Below are 22,364 nucleotides of genomic sequence, written 5' to 3' on the forward strand. Positions count from 1 at the left end.
ATTCTCCAAAGCTAGTTACGAAAATAAAATTGCCAAAGATTCCAAAGACAACCACAAGGCATTCTATAACTGTGTCAAGAATCTAAATGGCAATGCTCAGCACTGCCCTGCGCTACAACAGAATGGCATTAAAGATACTGATCCCAAGGATATTGCCAATATCCTGGCAGATCGCTTCAGTGCCAACTTCACCCCCCTCTCTCCCCCTAAATGGCCCATCTCAATACCGGAAGTTTGCCAAATTCCGGTAATAACGGCCACACAGGTTAAAAAAAAAAAAAAAAAAAAAAAACACTCCCCAAAGCTAAGAATACAGCATCCATGGGACCAGATGACATCCTGGGCTGTGTACTACATGGACTACAAAATGAACTGGCACCTCGCCTAAGTGTCATGTTTAATCATACCCTCACCTCAAGCTTTGTGCCCACTGAGTGGTGCACAGCTACAGTTATCCCACTCCACAAGGGGGGATCCACCTTGGATCCTGGGAACTAATGCCCCATCAGTCTGACGAGCCTGATCTGAAAGGCCATGGAACGTATTGTCATGGAACTTGTAAACAAAGACATTGGCAACCTTAAAACACTGGACCCCACCCAGTTTGTGTTTGTGAAGGGCCAATCTTGTCTCCTGAACCTGACTGACTTCTTCAAATCAGTCTCCAGAGCCGTGGACGAGGGTAAAGCAGTCCACACAGCCTATCTGGACCTCGCCAAGGCCTTTGACACCATCCCTCACTCTGGAATCATAGATAAACTTACTAAGCTGGGCATTAATCCCTACGTCATTCGATGGGTTGCCAACTGGCTTATTGACAGAACCCACACTGCAAAAGTAGCTGACTCCAAATCCAGCTCCACACAAGTGGAGTACTCGGGGTTCAGTCGTGGGACCTCTCTTGTTTGGCATCTACTTCTCTGAAGTACAGACCAACACTAAGGGATTCTGGCTAAAAAAGTTCGCAGATGACTGCAAACTAGGAGCCATTATTGAATACCAAAAATGATGTGGATACTCTACAAAAGGGCCTTACAGAAACAGATGCTTTGTGCCAGAGCCATAGGCTCAAGCGCAGTGCCAAGAAATGTATAGTTATCCCCTTTGGGAAAAAAACATGTACCCGTGAATTATCACATAGGTGGCAGTACACTAAACACCGAAAGTGTGATAAGAGACTTGGCTACCCAGGTGGACAGTGATCTCACCTTCAATAACCACATCGCCACAACAGTCAGGACATTCTTCTATGTGGCACACCTCATCACTAAGTGCTTTTCATCCAGAAAAAAGGAGGTCATTGTCCCACTGTACTCCTCCCTCATTAGACCCATTATAGAATACAACGCCCCATTTGGTATGTACCTCTCAAGACATCTGCAACAACTGGAAAGGCTGCCGAAATACCTCACTAAATGAATCGCAGTTCTAAAGCAGATGCCCTAAGCTGACCGCCTAAAAAACTTCAGCCATACTCTGTCGCATATCGTCTACTCCGAGGCGATCTCTGCTTAACATACTAGGTCATGTCAAACCCAGAGCTATTGGACATGCTACACTTAAAGAAATCCCAATCCCTCAGAGCCACATTCACCAGGGATCTAAACCTTGTCATCACAATAAACAAAACATGTGGGAGGGATAGGTTCTTGACCCAGAAACTCCCCAGACTCTGAAAAGACTCCCCGTACATATCAAGCAGAGCGCCTCTTTGGCCCTCTTCAAAAGGAACCTTGATGATTGGATGGGAGAGAGGAAATTCACCCCGGGGATCACGTCAGTCGCCCTGCTAGACAGGGGTCCAGGGAAGTAAATAGTGTGGGAAGATATAGCCATGAAATTGTTATGGCTAGGCTTGTATAGATAGCCGGTACCAACCTATGAACCTATGTTATGGGTTTCCTGTGTCATATAGAGAGACCTGTAGCTTGCAAGAAATTGGAAAGAGATTTTACCTATGTTTGTTTGAATGTGGAGAAGCTCAAGTCTATCGTCCTGTTTGACCATCCTTTCAATATATTTATTTTTGTTGTAAATCTAGACACGTCCACCTTTATTTCCTGTCTGTGTAATACTTGGTCTAAATGTGTGGAAGGCATGATAGCCTTGCACTGCCGCTGTGCTGTTTGCAGCTTTAAACTGTGTCTCAGTGGCTGCACAAACATCATTCTCTAGGGTGAGGAGAGCTTGCAGGGAGTGAAGTTTTCTTGTTTATACTGCTATTGTTGAGCAGTAACATATTTAGATTTTCTTGGTTTCGATTTGCTATTTTGGAAGTACTTTCATTTTGGCTTTGCCTAAAAAAGCACTATGGGGGACAATCTTTTAGCTAGTATTTGAAAGCCTAGAGAGTAGTAGTGCAAACCATCTCTGACAAAGCAGCATAGTTTGTTGACCATCACCTTCCATGATGGCAAATGTTATGCTCCCTTAGAATGGCATCAAAAACTAGGCCAATTCTTAAAGTCAGTCATTTTCTGTTCATATTATGGCATCATCCTTGGACAAATGGGTAAAATGCTGCTCAGTGCTAGGCTCATACCAGCCTGGGACACATATTCTGAGAGCTCCATGACGTTTGCCTTCATGTAGTCTAGCAAGGTACATTATAGGTCATTTACACCCACATGGACTATGACTGAGTCATACTGGACCTGAGTGTATGCGTAATGTGGCAGATCCTGGCCCTCATAAGCAACTGACAGTGACTTTTTCTTACTCAGCATGGTGAGAGGGACATTAGTGTGTCTCACAATGGAGTTTCCAATGACTAGAATGTTGGATTTTGTGGTGGCTTACCTTATGGTCTTAGAAATAGATGCTCCATGAGATATGGCTGTATGTGTTGATGTGGGTGTTGCTTTGAAAGCATTAATTCGGAGCTGTTGATGGCATTTATTTTTTTACTTTATCTAGGAGGTTTTTGGGGTCAAGGAAGGTTACCTTTAAGTACCTCAGCATATGTGGTTCTGCGTGTCTACTCTTCTACTGTGTGATGGGTGCAGTATGCATACTACTGACAGCCTGACTAACAGTAGGAGTGCTTTTATATGAGAGCTTTGCCTCCAGTGAAATTGTGAAAATGCATGTCACATACTTTATTAGTTTGTTTGCGAATTGGCTGTTGGTAAACACAGGGAATTTCTACATTGCTTCAGGATGCCCACATCCATTAAAGTGCTAATGGAGATAGTGAGAAAGTTCATATCCATGGCAACAGTGCACTTTCTATTAATTAGATTGCAATTATAGCCTGCAATTTCCCTGTCAGTCAGCTTGCTGCTCCTAAAAAAATCAGATAAAGTTCCTCAGCCTTTTATACTGTTCAGACCTGACCCATTGACTGTTGCCTTAGTGAATACAGCTGCTGCTAAACATTTTGTTAATACATGTCCCTCTCCTGACAAGGGTGAGAAGGCTTTTGATAGTTTGGGGGGAAAAGTATAGGCTTCTACAACTTTCGTTTTTAGAATTCTCAGTTTTCAGGCTTGTACGTGGAAGTTTATCCTGGCTAATTGTGGAAGTATGAGGAATGTTTTGGCATCTTTTTTCCTCTGGAGAGAAATCTGCTTTGTATAATTTGGTTTCTTTGCTTTCCCAAGTCACTACTAATTGCTTGAAATGTGCCTTTAACTCTCTAGATGACACTTCCAGGCCTGCATTCCCAGAACCTCAAAGAGGATTTAAGGAATGAAATTTTTAATTCTCCATTGGAAAGGACTAGTTTGTGGACCCTCTACTGCAGAGGTCATCAAAAAGTGTTATGAGATGAAAGCTGATTCAAGGATTCTCAGATTTTTCATCTCTCCTGCTCTACATTTTCCAGGTGTTTCTTTGCTCCCTCTAACTTTAACAAAAAGCATAATTAACAGTCCCAACAGAATGCTGACATGTTTAAAAAGCAGTGGGAGAAGGGATCCAAAAGAAAACTGCAACCTTCCAATACAAAGGGCAGCCCAACAGATCAGACTGAGTATATGAAGGACCTTGTACCCCCCCCCCCTTTCTAAAAAGTCTGAACCTCCATTTCTGTCCTTGGCAGCATATTGTTTCAGACAGATGGGTTTTGAGTGTGATCCATCAAGGCTACTGATGGCAATGGGAGGCTCTCCCTCCTTCAGTTGGGATTCCTCTTTATCTGTTTGATCAAACTCTTCCCTTCCACTGGAGTATGTCCCACATGTGCCATCTTCTGTTAGTGCACTGTCTTGGACTTTATCAGTGTCACCTGAAACCTGCTGAGCATCAGCCGCACATTTGCCCATGTACAAGTTCCTCCCTGTTGGTAATGGGGTTTTTGACTTACCCCCTGTCAGACTTCTTTGCAGAGTCTTAAGATGTGGGGGCCATTACCTTTGGAACAGACAAGGCCACCAAGTTCTTCTCTTTGGATGAGCCATCTTTTAGAGGGACCTTGAAGCTCATATACTCTGAAATGGGACTGGCCTTACACTTCTCAGGAATGCCCACCTGCGCATGTCTGAAGAAGAAGTTGAAGCCTAAGGAGCCTTATATCATCCTAGCCATGATGAGGATGGTTATCGAGTAATATTTGTGTGGAGGCATTTGGTGACTGCTTAATCACCCCCCCCCCCCCCATTGTTGAATTGAAGTTCTTCACCAGGTATCCTTGAAATAACTCTTACATGATTACTGTCAGGCACACCTAAAAATGTATGGGTGTTGCCTCAGAAGCATAGGTTCTAGAAATAGTTGTATTTTACTATGCCTTCACTAGACAATTTGTCAGAAGTTTTTGATAGATGTGGCAAGTGTCATGTTGCTGAGACGCCAGCTGTTCAATTTTTTTTTTCTTGGTTCCATTCCTTCGTTTTGGACCAGATGCTGCAGAAGCTCAAAAACCTCCCCGAGTCGAAGTTCAAGGAAGCTTTCATCCAGATTCTGCATAGCTTTTCTACCACTGTAGTTTTCACTATAGAGTTGCTAGGACCACAGTCTGACTCATTTGCTTGAGTGGGGTGGCATGGCTAACTTTATTTTCCTTAAGGAGGAACACCGGAAGAATATCTTTAATGTCCAGTTTAACGGGGAAGTAATTTTCAGGCAGACATCCCAACATTTTGTATAATGAACTCCTAAAGATGAAATGGACCCTTAGCCACTATGGAGGACCACTGTGATCCTCCTCTTCTTTTCTTTTCTTCCACTCCTATACAACCCCTAAAGAGAAAAGAGATGCCTTGTTGTCTAAGGAAAGCTTTTAAGTGTCATATAGTCCTGGTTCCTGCAGTACCAGTGTAGTCTCCCAAAAGAAATGTCGGACAGCCCTGCTACATTATACCTGACTACACTCTTTGACTGCCCTTATGGGAAGGTGAATGTGTTGCTAGAGTCTGCTGTGGCTTAGAGAGCCATCCCTAAGGTACTATAGAGAGTAATAGAGGTGGACAGTCTCAGTCACACCTTGGAATGCATAGGTCTTATCCCATAAGCAGCCTCTTTGAGAACCCAGTCCATTTTAGTGGCACTCTTGGAACAGGTCTGGACTGCTCGGAGAAAGGGAACTGTAGATGCTGTTTTTCCCTCAGAAAAAAAGGATAGTGGTATTATTGCATCTATTCCCTGTCTAGAAGGATTCGGGCTGTTTTTTTCCCATTCTGGACCTCATTGACTTCAACCTATACATCCATTTCCAGGATGGTGGTCCTCCAGGGTTTATGCTGCTGCTGCCACAGTGTGCCAGGATGGTCTCACTTGGTAATGTGCCAGAAGGTGTCCATTATGACATGTTGGAGGGTCTACAAGGGAGGCTTATCTGGTTTGCACTGGGTAGGCATAGGCATCACACTCAGTGTAAAGTGTTACAATTTAGGCTTTCTCATTGCCTAATTATTTACCATAATGTTGAATGGTGCCACCTAAGAAAAGGGTCTCCATGTTTTTCCTGTATGGACGAATGGCTGCTAAAACCCACTTCAGGTACTTTCTGGAAGTTTCCTCAGTGTGGGAATTTGAAAACTGCAGTGGGGGGGTGACAACAAATGGGGAGAATTTCTTACTTACCCTTTTGCACAGTATGATGATAGTAGGGGCAGACCTGGACATATGTCATTGCCAATCATTTCTTCACAAGCGTGTAGATTAGTACTAAAGTAACTTCCCTTGTGGGCCATTTTAAGCCTAGTCAGTTACTCCATTTGAGATGTCAGTAAAGTTTACTTACCTTGTGTCTGTAAGGTTAACACCTTAGCCATTATACCAACCTTCCACACACTGGCATGAGAGATGGCACATGAAGTCATGACTTTGGTCTCAAGGGTTTAGAAACTGCACAGGGTCAAGGCATAATCTTTGCTCTTTTCTGGGTTTGATAGCTACCGTGATCATCATGGTGGTGTTTGTACAACTGAAGGGGGGGGGGGGGATACTAAGGACTAGATGTTTCAGCTGTCCTTGTTTTGGAGTAATATCCCTATTTTCAGGATTCATGATGTGCCTATTTTTGGAAGTATGTCCCTGTATTCAGACCTAATTTACTCATTCACACAGTTTTATAACTCACCCTCATCATATGTGTTTTTTGAATCTGTCTGTTATACAGAAAACCACAGTATATGACCAACATACCAGAGGCACTAATAATTTAAAGAAAGAAGACACACGTCTTATATCTTCATTTTCAGAAGCAATAATGAGGTTGCTTGTGTGGTAGAATTTTGCAAAACAGTTCATTAAAGTGTATGGATTTTACACTCTCTCTGATACTGTGCTTGTATTTTCCATCATTTTTTAAGCGTGTTTCTGTGTAGTATCCCACATTCCTAATGGAAGTGGGGAAAAGTTATGTGCTATTTGGTATTCAGATTATGTGCTAATTACATTGACTGGAAGTATCTCTCTTTCAAGGGCCTTTGTACCTGTTTTCAATGTTTGCAGGTTGAGAGGTTTTCTAAGGACTGAGATCTTTCTGGCTGCAGAACTGCCATGTGCTCCTTTATGTTCTGCTGATGTCAAATCTCTGTCGGTAGGCCATTGAATCCTGTGCAGATCTCTCCAGCTTTCTTGTGAGCCTCCCATTCTTGCATGTGAATGAAAAAACATGTTGCAGGTGCTGATGATGGGTGATTTCCTAGAAGAGTAAAACCTTTTTTGCTCCCACATGGTACAAGGGTGGGGGTACCCTTGGAGAGGGAGCTCCATATTGGCTAGTTAGAGCTATGATCTATCTCTCTGGCCTTAAAGGCCTAGCAGACAAAGTTGCTTCCAGGTTCACCTCCCTGTTTGGTCAGGTACCATTCTGTCATGTGACATCTTCAGGAGTCAAAACTTATTTTAATACTGCTTCAGGGAAGCAGACAGTTTTTTTTACCTCTTGCAGAAAGCTGGTGGTATATCTGACAGTGGAGTACAGATACATGAATCACTGTTGCAACAATTTATATCCTAGGAGAAGTGAACAAGTTGTCAGGCTGTCTGAGCCATTCCTCTAGCCTGTCCTGAAATAGTGAGTTTGGATACCATGTGTGATCCGAGTCTTCCACAGTAGAGGTATTTTGAAAGATTTGACCACTTTCTTAGAAACATGCATTCCTCTCCTCGTTCTGCTTGATACAGCAGTGCAGTGGGAAGGGTGATGTTGGATGTATTCTGTGGCACAAGAGATTTCGCTACTCCTTTTGCAATTTTCAGTGATTGCGATCCCCAGAACAAAATTCAGGGAAGAAAGACCAAAACCTATTCTCATTGTAGCATGGTGGCCAAAGCAGGCATGGTTTAACATTTTGAAGTCCCTGGAACTTTCTTGATTCTAACCAGGAGCATCCCACATGGTTGAGATGACCTACAATTCTAACTCAATCCTTTGTTGCTGCTGGGTCTACCAGCTGGATTTCAGAGGTTATTGAGGCTGCTAAGATTTCCAATTGGCAGGTATATGATTGATGTGAACAAGTAGGAAGTATTCTTGTCTTGAGCTGACCCAGAGCCATAGTTAGCTCTTCTAGCATCAGGTGCTGATGTTCTTTGTGTTTCACTGTTGCAGTCATCACATTTGGGTTATCCCTGCCAGGGTAGCCCTCTGCCGGCCCGAATACCAGAGGCTTAGTATTTTGAGTTGGCTGCTGTTGCTTCAGGACTGATGTCAGGTCATCAGTAGTATAAAGTAAGGCGTTTCCGAATTAAAGTTGAAGTCTTCGAAAGCAAAGTACCCCATTGGGGATCCTTTTTCTTGCACTAACTGATGTCAGAAAAAGTTGATAATTGTCTCGTCTGTGGAAAGCATATACCACACCGAGACTTCCATTCTTACTGCGTCACTTGCATAGGCACAGACCACAATGTCCCCCATTGTCGCTTCTGTGCTTTGTTCAACGCCAGAACTATCCGTCGTCTGGCCCTTTTTGTAGCCAGATATTTTTGCTTACAGTCCTCGAATTCTGATATGGCTACGGTAAGCCATCCGAAAGCAGATCTTCAGAAAAAAAAAGTAAAGATAAAGACAGACAGATCGCACAGGTCCAAACCTACCGACGACGCTTCCGTTAAGTTAGTAGTCAGTTCAACCTGATACCCGCTTCTGTGGATTCGCAGGCCACTACCGAGACCCTTTTGTAGTCCGGTATGCTACAAAACTCTTCTTTGACTATGGATCCTGCGGTCTTCTCTACCTTAGATGGGTCCGGTGTCACTGAGCAGGCACCGGCTTCCGAGGAAGTCCTTCGCACTACCAATTCTCAACACAAACTGACATCTTTCGAAAACCGAGCTTCTTAGTATGAGCCACACCCAAGAAACCGACAACCCACTCTGACACCTGCTTCCTTGCCTCAGTCTCAGGTGCTTAAAATGGCAGAAGACCTTATCATGCTGATCAGGGGAAGCCAAGCTACCCCCTCCAAAAGGAAAAGAGATCTGTCCCCTGTAGTCTGTCTGAACAGGAGTCCAATATACCTATAAATAGCACACTGAAAGTGAGTTTACCAGAGATAGAGTTCTTTTTTGATAAAATATAGAAAGATGCCGTTTATATTGGTGTCGTATCCCACCAATACCAAAAAATAATTCTAATATATCTTCTCATATTTACAGACCCAGAAAGAGTTAGAAGTATATTAAAATCTACACTACAAATTCAGAAGATGCTATGTGTTACGAAAGGTCATAAAATCTTGTCCGTCTGTACTATGTTGCATTCATTAAAATGCGATATTTGTTTGAGCATTTTTAGGTTATATACACATTTTACTTCCTTCTTGCCACTCATACTTGCATCTCTTGGTTATGTGTTGTCTGGTAAATAATTGTTGGTAGATCATAATTAAATATGATTTGATGTCTTTTTCATCCATTCCTCAACTGATGGATCTCTGATCTAACATTGTATCCTTCCTTAGCCACTTTGATAAACTTCAGGTTCCGTAGCTCATGCTCTTCTCCTTTTATCATAATCCATTTCTCCTCAGTTACCCCAGATCTCATTTGCCACTTCAGCGATAAGACATTTTCACTGTTAGCTCGGGCAGGCTATGGCGGATAAGTGATTTCCTTTTTGAGAACTTTGCTCTCTTGATATAGTGGTTTTTGGCCTTGGGCTTTTCCTGGCTGCTACCTATGTTTGGTACTTCGTTGTTACCATTGTTGGTATTAGGCAGTTATAATTTTACCTTTATGTATTCTTGATATCATTGTTGGTATTGTACTTAATTTTTTGCATCTCTTTCCAGTATTGTGCTTGAGAAGTCTGCTGGTTTTAAGAAGCGCTCTACATGCAGGCATAAATTCCAAATTCGGACAGCCATTTTAAGTGTGTATGTTGCCTAGGACTAGGACATCTAAACATTTGAATCTGATATTTGTGCTAACTTTAATCACAGAACACGAAAATTAATTTTGAAAGGCTTCCTTCTTTCACCATCATCATCATCATCTGCCTCAGGAGCCCTATGAAAATCTTGGAGAGGCATCGGACAAAAGTAAGGAATTGAGGAAACACCATTCTAATTGTTTTCCTCCTTCAGCTTCTTCAGGCTTGGCTGTGCCCGAGAAAATTTCCGAAATGTTGGATCCATCAACTTCCTCAACTCCAACCAAATCTAAACCTTCGTATCTGTCTAGACTCTCTGATCTGATTCAGTCAAAGTCTGAGTTACCTTGGGCTCCTGATTAATTTTCTGCAGAGTCAGTAACTTCAAGGACGCACTCTCCCTTCCTTCAGGACACACCTCAAAGGGTATCCCATGCACCTTCAACATAATCTTCCCTCAGGTCATCTAGGAGCTTAACAGCAGTGGATATGGATAGGATGATGAGAAAATTTCTCAGAATCCAGATTCAGTTGGGTGATATTCCATGTCCGTCTCCCATCAGATCCATGAGCTTGCCTACTGTACAGTGCCAGCCTTTGACTCCTATTCTGATCTGCTCAGTGGTTTTGGGGACTTTAGACTTTTGAATTTTTTTGTCTGTGCTGGATCTGAAAACTTGGCCGTCTTCAACTCCAGTACCTTCTCTGACCCAGACATGTCAGATTTTTTCAGTTTCAGAAGGGTCTTGGAGCGATAGCACTGGTGCTAGATCTAGTGAGAGCAGGATAGCCTCAGATGTTTTTGAAGCTGTCCCTTTCTCTTGGAGCATTACCACTGGGCAGTTCAGTTCCAACTCCTGCATCGAGGCTGGAGCTGGTGAGGATTGGGTTTCATCCTGCACAGGCTTCTATGAATCAAGTGAGGTCAAGAATGGGCTCTTCCATGGCTTCAGCCTTCGATGTAGTGGAGAGCGCCTTCTCCACCTCGATGGAAAAGACATCCATAACCCCCCCCCCCTTGGCTCCACCCCATGCTCAACTGTCTATTGTAGATGCTGGGTCTTTTCATCCTGTCACATTGGGACAGTCAGTCCAGTCAAGCCGACTGTCCTCATTCAGGATGCTGCTGGCACTTGAGTCCTCTCTGAAACTTCCCACTGAACAGCCCCCTCAGAAGCAGAACATGTAATAGGAGATTCTTGGACGCTGCACAAGAGTCTTCAGCCAAAGACACTGACTTCGATGAAGGGGAAGGGTTCCCCAGGTCACCCCTTAAGGACATGTCATTCGGTGAAATACTCAAACTTTTGAGACAGAAAGATGGTTGGTTTTCTGATCCTCCTTCTCAAGAAGAGCCAGTATTCCTTAAGGCTTTTGGAGCCCATTCAGATACGACATGGGTAGCCCCCCCACAGATGTAAAGGTAGATCTTATCTTCAAGTGGGCTTAGAAGGATCCAGATGTCATGAAGCCCATCCCCAAATGCCCTAACAAGTATCTTGTTGCACCCAAAGATAGAGCTCATTGGATCAAGGATCCTCTAGTTGGATGCTATTGTGGTTGCAGCAGCTACTAAGAAAGAGCTTGTGGAACCGAGTTCTACTGTCTGTCCCCCTAAAAGAGTGTCTAAGGCATTGGACAGATTCAGGAAGCATATTTATGCCTCAATGACCTTTGCTGTCAGGTGTCTGAATTATCTGGTACATGTGACAAGATTTCAGAAGTTTTCCTATACCCTTTTGGGGGGGGGGGGGGTCCATGCCTGTGGAGGACAAGAAGATTTTTTTGTTCGCTACTGGCCATGCTCTAATCTTTATTAGAAGCGTCCATGTGGCTGATTTCTCATACCTCAGAGGGAGCTTCTAAAGCTGCAGGTTCAGGATTAACCATTAGAAAACATGCCTGGATGTGCCTTTGTGGAGCCCTTCAAGTCTTCTTCATTGCCGCCATTGATGCATCCACCTTATTCAGCCCTGAGGTGAAGGAGACTGTCTCTAGGAGAGAACAAGATGGGAAGACATTATCTGCTTTAGGAATCCGCTTTTATACCCTTCAAATGACCTTCTCTCTAAACCAGAGAGGCATCAGAAAGATGTAAGGTTCTTCCCAAGACTCCAATGGAGAATAATCCCCTTGCTACAGAGGAGGAGTTTTAATTGAAGATGCTACCCCAATGGCAGAGGTGGCCTGCAACACCAGAGATTCAGAGCTCCTTTCTCGAAGAAGCCCTTTCAGCACCTCTCAAGGGTTGCCTGACTGCAGCACTCTAGAAGCAGTCATGGAGCACTTATCCCTGCATCCAGAAGCCTGTGTAGCCATTACCAAAGATACTTGGGTGCAGAATATAATATCTAGATGTTATACTACTTCCCCTTCCTCCTCCAAAACACAACAAAAAAATTCCTGGCATTCCACCCAGTCAGAGGAAAGCAGCAGCTATAGAAATAAAAAAAATTGCTGGAGAAAAGAGTCATCCAACTAGTCCCACTAGACCAACAAGGATCCAGAACTTACTTGAGATTCTTTTTGGTGCCAAAGAGGATGGGGGACCTAAGACCAATTCTGAATCTCGGCTATCTAAACCAATATGTGAAACATGAAACATTCAAAGTTCTGGATGGTCGTGGTTCAGTACATCATGCCACTCTTATGAGTGAATGGATGTGCTCCATTGACCTCCAAGATGCATGGATTCCAGGTTTTTCCTTATCTAGATGATTGGCTCCTCTCTTCTTCCACCAAGCCTCTACTGATCCAAGTCAGTGACTACTTGCTCCGCCTCTGTCTCCAGCTAGGCATACACCAAGTCACACCTCTTCTCAATGTAAACTCTGGTTAATTGGTGCCCATTTAGATACTATAACACAAGTAGCATGTTTGCCACAGAGAAGACTGGACACTTTTTAGGAAAGCAGGCCTTAGACATCCTCTCTCTTCATTTGCCACCATCCAGATTAATCTTACAGCTACTGGTTATAATAGCTTCAGTAGTGTTGGTACTCTTGGCTCACTTTCACATGATGGTTCTACAATGTACTGTAGTGGTACAACGGTCAGTAAGGTATCATCCACTGACTACACTCATTCGCATCACAAATGTTTGCAAACATCACATAGCCTGGTGGATTCATGTAGAAGTCCTCTCTTGGGGCTGCCCTTTCACTCTTCCCATGCCCAAGGCCACAGTGACAATGGATGCTACCCAACTAGGGTGGAGGAACATTACTTGAGAAGGACAGTCCAAGGCACATGGTCCCAGAGAGAAAGCAGTCTTCACATCAATATCCTAGAAATGAGAGCGGTCTTACTGGCACTGCAAGCTTTTCAAAATGCTCTCCCTCTAGGGACAATTACTTTTCATATGGACAGCATGTCTGTGGTCTGGTACATCAACAAACAAGATGAGGCTTATCCTATCCCCTATGTCGGGAGGCAGTGAGAGTTTGGTGATGGGCAATCTCTTCCAACTACTTTCTGCTGGAAGTGCATATTCCAGGGAAAAACAATGCGCTAGCAGACAAACTGAGCAGGTCTGTCTTACTACCTCACGAGTGGTCTTTCTATCAAATAGTGGCTGAAATTATATTTTGCTGGTGGGATCAATCCTGCTTCTCCCCTCAGTGCTAAGTGCAGCAGCTACTTTACCCTGATCCCCACCAGAGGGGGAGTCACCAAGAGACTCTGTAGTTCATGATTGGCCCCCCTGACTACTATATACTTTTCCTCACACTCCTCTAATCCCCATGTTTATTCAAAAAGTATTGCAGTAGAACAGCATGGTTATCCTAACTGCCCCATTCTGGCCTCACCAAGTGTGGTTTCCCTTCCTTTTCAGGGCCTTCTACCTCAACCGTCTGATCTTGGATAGTCAGTCCCTCAAGCTGATATCATGGTTTCTCCACTTCCAATCATACCTCTCAACTGTCCAGATTTCCACAGAATGTCCAAATTTTTGCCTCATAATTTTGGTCTTTTCCTCCTAAATTTTTTTTTCTGGCTAATCAGTGGGAACTGAAGTCACTAAATAAGGAATTTCATTTGAGTTTCAGACTTCATATCCTTCAGAAATTGTATGTTAGCACAAATCTTGTTATTTTAACAACTTTCTAAGTTTATGAGATACATAAACGTTCTTTTGGCTTTTCCCAGTTAGGGGTAGCCACAGTGGAACTCCGGTCCGCTAATGATTGGCATTGGATTGTTATGGTGCCGAGTTACCAGCCCGATGCCCAACCTTCTAAGAAGGCACACACATTCATGCATGCACCTACCTGCATATCTTTAAACGTCATTCGACCATGGGGAAGACATGCGGACTCCACACAGAAGGAGATCGATAATTTTAAAATTTGTCACGATTTTTGGGATTTTGTCTCCCCACTATTTTTGGCTTTTTCCAGATTTCTTGTCCTATGAGGTTGACAGGTATGCTTCCAGTGATAGCTTGAGACTCCAGGCTTTCTTCCCCCATTCATCACATTTTTATGTCAACCCAGAAAGCTTCTTTTCCACTTGGTGCTATAAATTTACTTGGTAGGTTTTCTATCTGGACCCATCAGAGACAATTTGACCCTTTTTCAGCACCTCTTCCAATGATTCTTGATTTTGTGGCTTTCATCTTCAACAGTGGAGCTAGTTATTACACAGTTAAGTTGCAACTGGCTGCCATCTCAGATTTTCATCTAGGTAAAAAAACATTCTTCAGCTACTTTGAAGTTGTGTAAAGACTTTTTTTTGTATGTGTACTTTTCTGCTCTGACCTCCTATTAAGGACCCTATCCCTGTATGGGACCTTAAAATTATCCTTTGACTCTGCCCCCATTCTACCCTTGAGTCAGGGCAGAATTAAAGTACTTATCATGGAAAACACTTTTCCTGGTCACTGTTACATCAGCTAGATGGGTATCTAAGCTCCAGGCTCTTTCTTACCAGCCACCTTACTTGATTTTTTTATAAGGATAGTGTCCCTTCAGAATAACTCTTACTTCCTGCCTAAACTAGTGTCAGAGGCAAATGTTATGCATTCAGTTATCCTACCAGTTTTTCCAAATTTTTCCAACAGGGAAGAATACGAGCTTCACTTATTGAATGTTCATAGAAAACTCGGATTCTATATTCACAGAACTAAAGACTAAAGGAAATCAGAACAGTTTTATCTCCTCCAAGGTTAAGTTGGGGAAAGTAGCATTAGCCAGATGGCTCACTGATTTGTATTATTTTTGCTTGCAAGAGTAAAGGTTTATCCTTACCCAAACGTTCTAAAGCATACTCTACCAGAAGTATGGCACATCATCCGGCTTTTGGTCCAAACCTTCTATAGATAACATTTATGCAGCTGCTACACTATCCAGTCTTCATACCTTTATACCTGATAAAAGTTGTACATCTGATCAAGGAATAGGTCAGCTTTTGGCTCTGCTGTACTCCAGAATATCCTTCTTTGAGGACCATCCAAGAATACTGTAGCTCGAGACTCTCTCCCACCAGCTGAGGAACAGATGAAAAAGACATCAGATGTTATAGTTATGTAATCACCATAACTCTGCTTCTGTGTTGTCTGTTTTCATCCTTCCTCAACTTCCCACCCATCAACCCCCTTCCTTTTAGACTGTCTCCTAGTATGTTCTGAGGGTCTGTCAGTCTTGCATTGTGGGCTCCAGGGCTTTCCTTTCTTTCCTTCTCCTGATGTTCTTCGTGTTTCACTGTTGCAGTCATTACATTTGAGTAATCTGCTGGCAGGTTGCCCTCGGTCAACCTGATTAACAAAGTCTTGGGTCCTACATCGGTTGCTGTCCCTTCTTCCATGACGTCAGGTATAAAACATGCAGCCAACGCCATTACATCAGTCTTTCTTGCTATGCGGTGCCTGAAGCAGAAGCAGTTCGCAAGTGCCAGTTGGCCGACTCCTGAAAATTTCATTTTCGAGTTTCAGAACCGAAGTCTTCAACTAAAAGCTAAGTACCCCATTGGGGAATCTTTTTCTTGCTCCTTACCGATGTCAGTAAAAGTTAATAATTGCATTACTTGTGGGAAGCAAATACCTCATAAGGATTTTCAGTTGTACTGTATTCCATGCCTAGGCCCTGACCACAACGTGCCTTGCTGTCGGTTTTGTGCTAAATTTAATCAACGCACAATTAAACATCGGTATATTTTTGCTACTAAATATTTTGGCTCAAGATTTAATTATCCAGAAATGTCATCGGTTAGCAATCCGACTACCGGAATACCTAAAAAACTCAAAGAAAAAGACAGAGACAGACCGTTGAGGTCCAAAACTGACGACGCTGCTTCTACTAAGCCAGTCGCCAGTTCTCAGGTCCTCATGAGGCGCTTTTGCAGCCCCCGATACCCGCTACTTCTGATTCTCAGGCCTCTACTGAGACCCATTCGGAGTCCAGTATGCCACGAGATGCTTCAATTATGGAACCCGCGGATGTCTCTACCTTAGATGGGTCTGGAGCTGCTGTGCAGGCACCGGCTTCTGAGGGTGTTTTCTGGCCTACAGATTTGTATATTAGACCGACGCCATCTTCAAAACTAAGTCCAAAATCTAAATCTTTGTCTAAAAAACCGACCCCTGGGCCACATGGGCAGGCCCCTATGCCTAAAGAACAAATGATCAAAATGGCTGAAGATTTAATTACTGTGATCAGGAGTAGCCAACCCCCTCCTCCTAAGAGGCCTAGGCAAGACATTGATTGTGAATCTTCTGAACAGGATTCTATTTCTTCTGACTCTTCTAATGAACAGGATTTGTCTCTTCCTACTTATGAGGTCTCTGATGTAGAAGATTCCATTCCTTCTGCTTCTCCCCCTGAGGATTTTTCTTTTGGGGAAACTTTACATACCTTAAGGGAACATTGCCACTGGGAAAGTCAGGATTTCTCTGAATCTAAAAACAGACTTGGGGATTTTCTTTTTTTTCCTCAGCATAGGCCTTTGGCTATACCTCCTGTTCTAGACATTGTTAATGATGTTTTTCACAATCTAGTATGACTCCCAATTCTCTGCCTCCTGCTCCTTGTAAGCCAGACAGATACTACAGGTTTCCTGACTCCCACAAATTCCTTTTCAAAAATCCTATTGCTGATCCTGAAACCATTTCTCAGGGTCCCAAGGGCATTAAGGCCTCTACTGCTAAAAATCCCACCCCTTCTGTTAGAGACTCCAGGGCGCTGGATAGATGGGGTAAGAAGGTTTACACGTCTGCAACCTTGGCAATCTGGGCTTTAAACTGTCATATGCTTAAATATCAACAGAATATCATGGGACTACTTAAACAGAAAATGATGTTAATCTCTGACTGTGTGGAAAATAAAGATTTGCAGGATTTATTACATTCAGCTGAACAAGTTGGAAAACATACTTTGCAATGTGGTTTTGATTCCTTGAAGGCCTCTTGCAGGGCTGCTGTAACTGGATCTGTGATAAGAAGGCATGCTTGGCTCAAAGATCAAACTCTACCTGACCATGTTAAAGCAAAATTGTTAGATGCTCCTTTACAACAGGACCATCTCTTTGGTAATGAGGCTGAAGAAGTGTTAAAAAAGATAGAAGATAAAGTTAAATCTATGCAAACTGTGAAAGATTTCTTACAAGTGCAACCTCCAAGATTTAGTAGGCACTGGCCTACTAAGAACTGGTCCTTTCCAGTCCCCTCGAGAGCTGCTCAAGTCAAATCAAGACAGTCCAAAGGCTCCATGTTTCAGTCACAAGGAACTTTTAGAGCAAATCAATAGGTGCCTCCACCTCCAAATTTGGAAACAACAAGGCACCTCCCTATGGTAAACAGTCTCAATGACTTCCCTCTACAATCACTAAGCACTTGCTTTTTAGCCGCCCCTTTGGGGGGAAAACTGGTACTTCATGCACAAAACTGGCAACTTATTAGCCAGGGCAAATGTGTTTTAAATATAGTATCCCAGGGATACAGATTTCATTTCCACACATTGCCAGTCCCAAACGGATGGCCAGATCTGCCCCCAAATCAGTGGGCAGAGGCCCAGAAACAAGTTCTATCCCTCATGAACATGGAGGCTATTCAACCAGTACCAGAAGAGGAAAAGGGACAAGGTTTCTATTCAAGACTTTTCCTGGTACCCAGAAAAGACAAATCATGGCGTCCAATTTGGACTTATCCACTCTAAACACATTTCTGGGCATTCCAAAATTCGAGATGCTGACTCTTCAACAGTTACTACCTATGCTAGGCAAATATGCCTGGTTGGTAACTCTAGACTTATGAGGCTTACCTATATATCCCACTCAGGGAATCTTGCAGAAGATACCTCCACTTCAAAGCAGGCTACTTGCATTACCAGTTCTCTGCACTGCCCTTTGACTTATCTAGTGCGTCCAGGGTCTTCACAAAGTGCCTGGCACCAGTAATTGCATTTTGCAGGCAAAGAAATATTCAAATATATCCATACCTGGACGGTGTCTAATTCAGGCAGAAAACAAGGACATTCTTTTAAAGCATCTGGCGTTTGTAAAATGGGTTCTGACTTGTCTAGGGTACACCATAAACGAAAAGAAATCACAACTGGTACCCTCTCAAAAAATGACATTCCTGGGTGCAAGCTTGAATACAACTACCCAGATGACTTGCCTTACGCCAGAAAAGCAAATTCAAGTGGTGACTTACTTCAAACAGGTGGCCACAAAAACCCTACTATCTGCAAGAAAAATTCTGCAAGCCTTTGGGTTCATGGCCTCCTGCATATGAGGAAACTTCAGTGGTACTTAAAAAGTTTATGGAGTCAACATTGTCACAGCCTGGAAACAATGATTCCTATTGTACCTTGTCTGCAACTAGAGTTCCTATGATGGGCAGAGGCCTGCCACCAAAACAAGGGACTGCCATTCACTCCACCTCCTGCTGCCCAAACCCTAACTACAGACTCATCAGACTATGCTTGGGGGGCTCATCTGGCAGGAAAGTGCATTCAGGGCAAATGGAGCCCAAATCAAATGCACCGACATATCAGTCAGAAAGAGATGCTAGCTGTACAGAATGCACTGACAGCCTTCAAGGACTACCTTCATCCAGTACAACTAATGATCAAGACAGACAACACCACAGTTAAGTGGTACATAAACAACCAGGGGGGGTACACATTCCTACCCCCTTTGTAGACTAGCCATGGCATTGTGGAACACGGCCGTGACCTATCAAATACAACTGCAAGCTCAATTCCTGCCAGGAAAGCTAAATACTCTGGCAGATGAACTAAGCAGAAATCTTATGGACCCACATGAATGGAAACTGGAACCACAAGTTTTCAACATGTTAACACGCAAATGGGGGAGGCCAGACATAGATCTTTTTGCCTCACCCCAGAACTATTAGTTGGACAAATTCTGCACAAGAATTCATCACAAAAAAGCTTGGAAAGTGGATGTTCTATCAATCTATGCTTTTCCACGTCTGCCTCTGCTCTCCATAGTTCTATTAAAAGTTAAACAGGACAAACCAAAAATGATTCTGATTGCTCCAGACTGGCCTCGCCAACACTGGTACCCACTCCTGCGCAGTGTCACACCTTCCTCCGTGGCACCTGCCTCAGACACCTTACCTACTGTCTTAGCAGAACTACCAAATTCTGCACACTCTGCTCCAAACTTTGAATCTTGCAGCATGGCTAATCAACTTGGCATCCCTCAGCAAACCTGTGATGGATGTCATTTTGGAGGCTAGAAGGCCTAGTACTAGAAAATCTTATGCTGACAAATGGAAAAAATTCTGTGCCTGGAACCAGTCACAAGGAATAAGCACAGCAATGCCCAGTATTCCTCCGATTCTGCAATACTTAACTGAGATGCTTCACAAGGTCCTATCTATTTCTTCCATAAAAATCCATGCCTTTGCCATTTCAGCTCATTACAACACAGAACATCCCCTCTTCTCTCATCCTCTGCTAAAGCAGCGTCTTCCCAGGAGAGCACCAACTCTTGCATGGGACCTCAATTTTGTTTTGGAAAAATTCACTCTCCCTCCTTTTGAGCCAGTTGCTACTGCAGACCTAAAATTTCTCTCCTGGAAAACTGCTTTCCTTTTAGCAGTCACTTCAGCTAGAAGGATTTCAGAATTACAGGCTCTTATGGCAGTGGAGCCTTTCATTATTTTTCATCCAGACATGGTGGCTCTCAAGACCAGTCCATCTTTCATGCCTAAGGTAGTATCCAGTATGGCTCTTAATCAGACCATTCATCTGCCAACTTTCTTTCCCAATCCACAGAACAAGGGTGAGCAGATTCTGCATTCATTGGATGTACATAGACAACTTAGATTCTACTTAAACAGGACAAAATCTCTAAGAATATCTGAACAACTATTGGTGGCTTTGCTGCAGGGGCAGAGAGAAAGGCTATTTCAAAGCAGACTATTTCCAAATGGATAAGCCTTTGTATTCGTTTCTGCTATATGCATCATGGTAAACCTATCCCCAAGGGGATCAGCTCTCATTCCACCAGGGCTGCATCTACTTCTGCAGCCTTTTTCAGAGGGGTTCCTAACAGAGACATTCTAGAAGCTGCTACCTGGAGCTCAGTTCATACGTTCACTAAACATTACCATTTACCTCTCTTTTCTAAATCCAGAACTGGCTTTGCCACTGCTGTCCTGCAGGGCCTTATAGCTGCTCCTAATGCTGTATAAATCCATCCTCCCAACCATAGCTTTGGAATTCTACCCAAATGTAATGACTGCAACAGTGAAACACGAAGAACCATAGGACAGTTGTGTACACTTACCATAAATGTAGATGCTCGAGTGTATTCACTGTTGCAGTCCTGGTTACCCACCCTCCAGCCCCTTGTTTTTCTCTTACTATACTTCTCCTTTCTTTTACTATGCTTAAAAGCCTTTCTGGTGTATTTGCTTTTGTTTGGAGGTATATTTTTTGTGTCCTAAGTAATATTTATATATATATATATATATATATATATATATATATATATATATATATATATATATATATATATATATATATGTGTGTGTGTGTTTGTATGTATGTATATATATATATATATATATATATATATATATATATATATATATATATATATATATATATATATATATGTATGTATATGTATGTGTATATATATATATATATATATATATATATATATATATATATATATATATATATATAGATAGTGTGTGTGTGTGTATATATATATATATATATATTTTTTTATTCATTCATTCATTCTCCCCATTTGGGGGGCACCTGACATCTGGGGCAAGAAAAACTGATGTAATGGCGTCTGCTGCATGTTTTATACCCCTGACGTCATGGAAGAAGGGACAGCAACTGACGCAGGACCCAAGACTTTGTTAATCAGGCCGACTGAGGGCAACCTGCCAGCAGATTGCCCAAATGTAATGGCTGCAACAGTGAATACACTCGAACGTCTGCATTTATGGTAAGTGTACACAACTGTACTTTTTACCTTTGAGTAATAGCTGTGTTTTGCCTCAGAGAATGTTAATGGCAGATGTTTTTTCTAATTTTTGTGACTAGCTGAATAGAGCACAAACTTATCTGAGGTGACTGAGGAGAAGGGGATTTTGGGTAAGGGGAAAAAACTAGAGCTATGGAACCTAAAGTGTGTCAAAGTTGCAGAGGATGGATCCAATGTTAGATTCATGATGCATCATTTGAAAGATGAAAACAGACATCACAAATGCAAAGTTATGGTGAGGAAATAACTGTAATATTTCAAAAATGAAAACAAAAGCAGGAAATAAACTTGGATTTGTATGTTTGTGTTTACAGAAAAAGGATGAAAATCCCCATGTAAGGCAGAACAATGTTTTAAAATACCTGATTCCTGAAGATAGCTGTGATTCATCCTAATTGTCTTCATTCTGCTCTCTGTAGGTGCCAGAGGAGTACATTTCCCGAGAGCTGTTTGACACAGTCCAGGTTTACATCATCACAAAACCAGAACTTCAGAACAAACTCATAACAGTGTAAGTGTGAAAACAACTTGTCTCACACTTGTGTGGTTGTAACATTGCTATGATAGAGTGTTGTGTTATTGTCTTTTGGCTTTTCCTGGTTAGGGGTCGCCACAGCGGAACTCCAGTCCTAATGACTGGCAGTAGATTTTCACGAACGCAGAGGTGCCAGCTCGACGTTCAACATTCAACAAAGGCATGCCCATTTACGCATGTCTTTCAAAACGCCCACCCAACCCCGGGGAGGACATGCAGACTCCACACAGAAGGCACTCCCCGCACTCCAGCCAAGAATCGAACGGGAGAACCTCTTGCTGTGAGGCAACAACGCTACTGCTGCACCAACGTGGATTGTTATGATAGAGTGTATAAACTTGAAATGGAAATCTCTGAATGGATAACCTGAGCACTTTTCATTTCATTAATTTCCCCAGAACTGTATTTTCATCATAAATGTCATTAAATATGGCAAATTAATTTTTATAGTGGTATTTATTTATTTATTAATTTTACCATTTTTGACTTTATGTTGATTTACTAGGAGAGTTTCAGCTTCAGCAATCACATACTCCTCATCTCAGTCATCAGAAGCCTGAGTATTTTGGTGCATCTTCAACAGGCATTAAGCAT

At 42.7% G+C, this 22,364-nt stretch overlaps 1 protein-coding gene across 3 annotated transcripts in view; it reads left to right on the plus strand.

Annotated features, from left to right (window-relative positions):
- The window catches only part of NPRL2 (NPR2 like, GATOR1 complex subunit), a 1,906,629-nt gene that overhangs the window by 19,607 nt on the left and 1,864,658 nt on the right, over positions 1-22,364 (plus strand). For all 3 annotated transcript variants that reach the window (XM_044078165.1, XM_044078164.1, XM_044078163.1), the window contains exon 2: positions 21,655-21,746. In XM_044078165.1, the coding sequence (XP_043934100.1) occupies positions 21,655-21,746 (92 nt within the window). The remainder of the gene's footprint in view (positions 1-21,654; positions 21,747-22,364) is intronic.

The sequence above is a fragment of the Protopterus annectens genome, chromosome 7.part0 (genome assembly GCF_019279795.1).
Source record: "Protopterus annectens isolate FY-2018-M chromosome 7.part0, PAN1.0, whole genome shotgun sequence".
Taxonomy (NCBI): domain Eukaryota; kingdom Metazoa; phylum Chordata; order Ceratodontiformes; family Protopteridae; genus Protopterus; species Protopterus annectens.